General features: G+C 32.4%; 2 protein-coding genes across 2 annotated transcripts; both read right to left on the reverse strand.

Moving 5' to 3' along the window:
* Positions 1 to 3,011: 3,011 nt before the first annotated feature.
* LOC107058706 (feruloyl CoA ortho-hydroxylase 1-like) lies at positions 3,012 to 4,207 on the reverse strand. Its single transcript, XM_015304733.1, has 2 exons — positions 3,866 to 4,207; positions 3,012 to 3,254 (listed from the first exon to the last, which is right to left on the reverse strand). Exons 1-2 carry the CDS (start codon positions 4,205 to 4,207, stop codon positions 3,012 to 3,014), a joined length of 585 nt encoding a protein of 194 aa, XP_015160219.1.
* A 1,485-nt stretch (positions 4,208 to 5,692) lies between these two features.
* Positions 5,693 to 6,091, reverse strand: LOC102581853 (feruloyl CoA ortho-hydroxylase 1-like). Its single transcript, XM_015304734.1, has one exon. The coding sequence runs from the start codon at positions 6,089 to 6,091 to the stop codon at positions 5,693 to 5,695; it is 399 nt and encodes a 132-aa protein (XP_015160220.1).
* Between the last annotated feature and the right edge of the window lie 851 nt (positions 6,092 to 6,942).

Consider the following 6,942-nt stretch of genomic DNA (forward strand, 5'->3'; position numbering starts at 1 on the left):
ATACTCTTGTATCGATCATTGCTCATGATCTGCAATAGGTCACCTATGTTAACCGCTAAGGCGCCTTTGATTGGATTTACATGGATCCAATTATCTCCTTTATTCCCTCGGACATATAGGCCTCCCGTGTCGTCTTGGAAGAGCAAAGTGATGCAGGACCCGTCGCGGTGTCGGCGAGCCCCCATGGTGATATTTGGATTTGGGCATGGTGGATAATAGTTCATGTTGATATTCATAGTTCCCATCAAGAGAGGTTCTAAAGATTCATCAATTTCATTGACATTGAGACCCTTCAATAAAACCTCTAACAAATTTTTAGCAAGTGGTTTGACCCACTTTTGGTACTCCAAGACTTGGTACCTATAAATCAGTGACAAAGTCGGGAATTTAGTTAAGAGCGTACATAATTTAATGGCAAGGTAATTTAATGTCAAAGTAAAGAATTTCGCTAAGAGTATTTCCATAGTCCATCAGAGACAACGTTTTAACCCCACAAAGGTAGAAATAAGATCAACGTATAACCTATCCTCTCCATATCCTACTTGTGCAATTGTACTAGATATATTATTGGAAAACGGATAGAAAAAATTCCTACGCATGCAATATAATTCTAATTTGAGTTATATACACCTTGATAAAATTTATAGATAATAGTGAAAAACACGCCTGAAGTATCATATTTTTGAAAGTCTCCAATCTGACTGTCATCACTTAACTATCAAATCACATCTCAAAATGAATGAGTCAGTCGCCATTTTTACGAAATTTTAAGCCTAATTAACTTGTGACACAACCTTTTGTGATTTTATTGAGACACTTGGTCTTGTACGTTTCGAGGTTTGTTTTGATAAAAAGATAACTACAGTTTAGATAGAAAATCTAACACCTCACGGTTAAAGATATGAAACTCATGAAAAAAGTAATACTAGAGGTATGCTTCTTACTTGCTCAAAAACACGTGACCTATAAATCACACAGAACTGAAAACCCAAAACTTACCTTGTTTGAGGAGGCCAAAGATTGCTATCGTTTTGTGGATTACAACCATGTTTTATACTATCCCTCCACTCCAAAACTTTTTCATTTTTTCTCCAATAGCACTCCAAAACATCAATACAGATTCACCAGCACTATAATTGTCTTTACAATACTTAACCTTTACTTCAGCTGTCAATTCAAAGAACTTGTGTGCTGCATCTTTCAAATCTTCAAGAACTTCAATTGGGATCGCATGATTGATGATTTGGAAGCAACCCCACTTGGCTGCTGCTTCTTGAATTGACTTTTCAACATTCAAATCATAAAAATTTGATAAATCAATTGTTGGGATTGATTCTTGATTGTCAATTTGAGATTTGTCTAGTCTGTGTTCTTTTTGGTTGAATACATTGATTTGGGATAATTTCAAGGCTTCCTTCTACTAGACCTTTTATTCCATTTGCTTTCTTGATTACAAAATCAAGTATGTCATCATTTATTTCAAATTTTGATGAAGTCATTTGTGTGTTGAATCTTGATGAGTGTGTACTAATGGAACAAGGAAATTTGGGGTTTTTATATGGTGGGTTGAGAGAGGTGTGTGTGGGGGAGGGAGGGAAAAAGGGCTGTCTATGAAATGATGGAAGAAAGAGATTTGAGGTTTTTATGGTGGGTTTGAGGGGGGAGGGGTGTTGGGGTTTTGCCCGAATTTTCTTAAATTGTTTGAAGTTTATTTTTCTATTGAAGGAAAGTCAATGTAATACCATAAATGCTTGTACTCTCTTATATCCATAAAAAAATATCAGTAAAATAGTGCTACTAGTATTTAATATTTTATTCTACTTTTAATAGTATAATTTTATAGCTATAAATTATTATGACAATTGAGAATATTTGAAGGGGACATATATCAAATGTGTATTATTTTTTTAGTAAATAGGGAAAAGCCTTAAAAAGTCATAAAAGCAGTATTACTTAAATATTTTAGAAGAAAAAACTACATATGCTTCAGTGCATTTCCATAAAAATTTCCAAATCTTCTTCATATTTGTGTTCTTTGTTTTCTAGAAAATCGATAAATTAATTAACCTCTCTCCAAACGTATTAGATAGTGCAGATAGTGTAAAATGTGAATAATTGGATTTCAACCATGCCAAATGCTCAAAATTCAACAAATGTGAAATTATACACTTATTTATACTGGTTAAAAGGTCAGAAACTACATTCTACAACATATCAACACAGTTTTTTAATGAGTTGAGCCAGTAAATAAATGGGGCAATGATCAGGCCAAACTTGGATGGATTTAAAGAATCATGTTTTCATGAATGAGTTTTTGTCGTTATGGTGAATTTTTTGTAGAATTTACGTCGTATTTGATAATCAAAACCCGACATATGAAACAACTTTTCATCATTGATAGACAAACTATTTGATGATTAAGGGATTTTGTCACCCTATATTTGATACGACTATTAGGAGTGAAAGTAAATTCATTCTAAACTCGAAATCTATAGTTAATGATGTAGATAGTTGCTACCGGTCACGATCTTCGAATATGATAAGCGTAATATAAGTAAGTGTTTTTTCCATTCATTTTTTGTATTCAGTAGCCTATTTAAAACCGAATTCAAAGACATTTCTAAGCTCGAGATATATAATTGATGGCGGAGATAATTACTACTCATCGTGAGTACATGTTCTTTCTTATTATATATTCGGTATCCGCTTTAAAGAAAACCCATTTTCAAATTATAGAGTTCAAATTTAAAATTATCACAGTGTTATACATCAATGATTAGAAGAATAAACTTACAATATTATAAAGAAAAAAATATGGGGTAAAGTTATTATAAACGAAAAGTAGGATAAAGGATAAAATAAGATTAGTAAATCATTAGAACAAAACAAGATAACGACACAATTATAGTGAGTCTCACTGGTTATGTAAAGAGAGATTCTTTGTCATTACATGATAACAAATTTAAAAATAAAATAACATTCACATAAGAAGAAATTTGTGAATTAAAACATCAAATTTTAAAAAAATCTAGTGATTCTTTTCCAGAGGGCCTTTTACGATAGAAATAATCCCAATAATCAGAATGCAAGACATGTTTGTACACTGGTTTTTCTCCATCTTTTAGCATTTGTGGAAATGGACCAATGAAACTGTCAAGGCTAGAATTCACGAATAGCGGTACAGATATTCGAGCCTTGCCTAAATCAACTGCTACACAATGCTCAATACTCTTGTATCGATCATTGCTCATGATCTGCAACATGTCACCTATGTTAACCGCTAAGGCGTTTGATTGGATTTACGCTGATCCAATTATCTCCTTTAGTTATATACACCCTTATAAAATTTAGAGATAATGGTGAAAAACACGCTTGATGTAACATATTTTTACAAGTCTTCAATCTGACTGTCATCAATTAACTATCAAATCACATCTCAAAATTAATGTGTCAGTTGCCATTTGCACGAAATTTTAAGCCTAATTAACTTGTGACACAACCTTTTGTGATTTTATTGAGACACTTGGTCTTGTACGTTTCGATCTTTGTTTTTATAAAAAGCTAACTACAGTTTAGATAGAAAATACAAACACCTTACGGTTAAAGATATGAAACTCATGAAAAAAGTAATACTAGAGGTATGCTTCTTACTTGCTCAAAAACACGTGACCTATAAATCACACAAAACTGAAAACCCAAAAACTTACCTTGTTTGAGGAGGCCAAAGATTGCTATCGTTTTGTGGATTACAACCATGTTTTATACTATCCCTCCAATCCAAAACTTTTTCATTTTTCTCTCCAATAGCACTCCAAAAAATCAAGACAGATTCACCTGCACTATAATTGTCTTTACAATACTTAACCTTTTCTTCAGCTGGCAATTCAAAGAACTTGTGTGCTGCATCTTTCAAATCTTCAAGAACTCCAATTGGGATCCCATGATTGATGATTTGGAAGCAACCCCACTTGGCTGCTGCTTCTTGAATTGACTTTTCAACATTCAAATCATAAAAAGTCGATAAATCAATTGTTGGGATTGATTCTTGATTGTCAATTTGGGATTTGTTTAGTCTGTGTTCTTTTGGTTGAATACATTGATTTGGGATAATTTCAAGGCTTCTATCTACTAGGCCTTTTATTCCATTTGCTTTCTTGATTAAAAAATCAAGTATGTCATCATTTATTTCAAATTTTGATGAAGTCATTTGTGTGTTGAATCTTGATGAGTGTGTACTAATGGAACAAGGAAATTTGGGGTTTTTCTATGGTGGGTTGAGAGGGGTGTGTGTGGGGGAGGGAGGGAAAAAGGGCTGTCTATGAAATGATGGAAGAAGGAGATTTGAGGTTTTTATGGTGGGTTTGACGGGGGAGGGGTGTTAGGGTTTTGCCCGAAATTTCTTAAGTTGTTTGAAGTTTATTTTTCTATTGAAGGAAAGTCAATGTAATACCATAAATGCTTGTACTCTATTATATACATAAAAAAATATCAGTAAAATAGTGCTACTAGTATTTAATATTTTATTCTACTTTTAATAGTATAATTTTATAGCTATAAATTATTATGACAATTGAGAATATTTGAAGGGGACATATATCAAATGTGTATTATTTTTTTATTTTTTTAGTAAAAAGTCATAAAAGCAGTATTACTTAAATCTTTTAGAAGAAAAAACTACATATGCTTGAGTGCATTTCCCTAAAAATTTCTAAGTCTTCTTCATATTTGTGTTCTCTGTTTGCTAGAAAATCGATACATTAATTAACCTCTCTCCAAACGTGTTAGATAGTGTAAAATGTGAATAATTGAATTTCAACCATGCCAAATGTAAAAAATATTAAATTATACACTTATTTATACTGGTTAAAAGGTCGGAAACTACATTCTACAACATATCAACACATTTTTTTAATGAGTTGAGCCAGTAAATAAATGGGGCAATGATCAGGCCAAACTTGGATGGATTTAAAGAATCATGTTTTCCTGAATGAGTTTTTGTCGTTATGGTGAATTTTTTGTTGAATTTACGTCATATTTGATAATCAAAGCTCGACATATGAAACCACTTTTCGTCATTGAGAGACAACCTATTTGATGATTGAGGGGTTTTGTCACCCTATAATTGATACGACTATTAGGAGTAAAAGTAAATTCATTCTAAACTCGAAATCTATAGTTAAAGATGTAGATAGTTGCTACCGGTCACGATCTTCGAATATGATAAGCGTAATATAAGTAAGTGTTTTTTCCCTTCATTTTTTGTATTCAGTAGCCTATTTAAAACTTAATTCAAAGACATTTCTAAACTCGAGATATATAATTGATGGCGGAGATAATTACTACTCATCGTGAGTACATGTTCTTTCTTATTATATATTCGGTATCCGCTTTAAAGAAAACCCATTTTCAAATTATAGAGTTCAAATTTAAAATTATCACAGTGTTATACATCAATGATTAGAAGAATAAACTTACAATATTATAAAGAAAAAAATATGGGGTAAAGTTATTATAAACGAAAAGTAGGATAAAGGATAAAATAAGATTAGTAAATCATTAGAACAAAACAAGATAACGACACAATTATAGTGAGTCTCACTGGTTATGTAAAGAGAGATTTTTCGTCATTACATGATAACAAATTTGAAAATAAAATAACATTCACATAAGAAGAAATTTGTAAATTAAAACATCAAATTTTAAAAAAATCTAGTGATGCTTTTCCAGAAGGCCTTTTACGGTAGAAATAATCCCAATAATTAGAATGCAAGACATGTTTGTACACTGGTTTTTCTCCATCTTTTAGCATTTGTGGAAATGGACCAATGACACTGTCAAGGCTAGCATTCACAAATAGCGTTACAGATATTCGAGCCCTGCGTAAATCAACTGCTACACAATGCTCGATACTCTTGTATCGATCATTGCTCATGATCTGCAATAGGTCACCTATGTTAACCGCTAAGGCGCCTTTGATTGGATTTACATGGATCCAATTATCTCCTTTAGTCCCTCGGACATATAGGCCTCCCGTGTCGTCTTGGAAGAGCAAAGTGATGCAGGACCCGTCGCAGTGTCGGCGATCCCCCATGGTGATACTTGGATTTGGGCATAATGGATAATAGTTCATGTTGATATTCATAGTTCCCATCAAGAGAGGTTCTAACCCTTCAATAAAACCTCTAACAACTTTTTAGCAAGTGGTTTGACCCAATTTTGGTACTTCAAGACTTGGTACGTTTAAATCAGTGACAAAGTCGGGAACTTTTTAGGAAGTGGGTTGACCCACTTTTTTATTTAGTATCCTATTTAAAATTGAATTCAAAGACATTTCTAAACTCGAGATCTATAATTGATGGTGGAGATAATTATTACTCATTATGAGTACATGTTTTTTCTTATACTATATTCGGTATCCGCTTTAAAGAAAATCCATTTTCAAATTATATAGTTCAAGTTTAAAATTATCACAGTGTTACACTTTAATGATTAGAATAATATACTTACAATATTATAAAGAAAAATATATGGGGTAAAGTTAGTGAAAACGAAAAGTAGGATAAAGGATAAAATAAGATTACTAAATCATTAGAACAAAACAAGATAACGACACAATCATACAGTAACACCCCGACTTTTCGAAACGTATAAATTGATTCGTATCTTCGTGGAAAGACTAGGAGGGTGATAAATTAAGAATGATTTCTTATGTGATATTTTAAGTGTTCAAGTGTGGTATCTCAAGATTTGAAGTTTGGTAAGTGGCAAAATAAAAGTTGGCCAAAGTTACCGTAAATTCCTTTTTAAAGATTTGTCTGAAATTTGGGTCAAATGTCTTGGACGTTTTCTCCCAATATATTAAGAGTTATGGTCCTTGCGACCTATGAAATCGAAGGTCTACGAGTCTAGCTTCCAATGCATCAACCAGTTCGTTCATACGAC

The sequence above is a fragment of the Solanum tuberosum genome, unplaced genomic scaffold (assembly GCF_000226075.1).
Source record: "Solanum tuberosum cultivar DM 1-3 516 R44 unplaced genomic scaffold, SolTub_3.0 scf00609, whole genome shotgun sequence".
NCBI classification, from domain to species: Eukaryota; Viridiplantae; Streptophyta; class Magnoliopsida; order Solanales; family Solanaceae; genus Solanum; species Solanum tuberosum.

What these genes read in the sequence shown, in the direction of transcription:
- LOC107058706 (XM_015304733.1), bottom strand. Translation starts at nt 4,207, where the DNA reads ATGACTTCATCAAAATTTGAAATAAATGATGACATACTTGATTTTTTA. An exon ending in AATTGCCAGCTGAAGAAAAG is followed by an intron (nt 3,255 to 3,865) that starts GTTAAGTATTGT and finishes GACATGTTGCAG; the next exon opens with ATCATGAGCAATGATCGATA.
- LOC102581853 (XM_015304734.1), bottom strand. Translation starts at nt 6,091, where the DNA reads ATGGGGGATCGCCGACACTGCGACGGGTCCTGCATCACTTTGCTCTTC.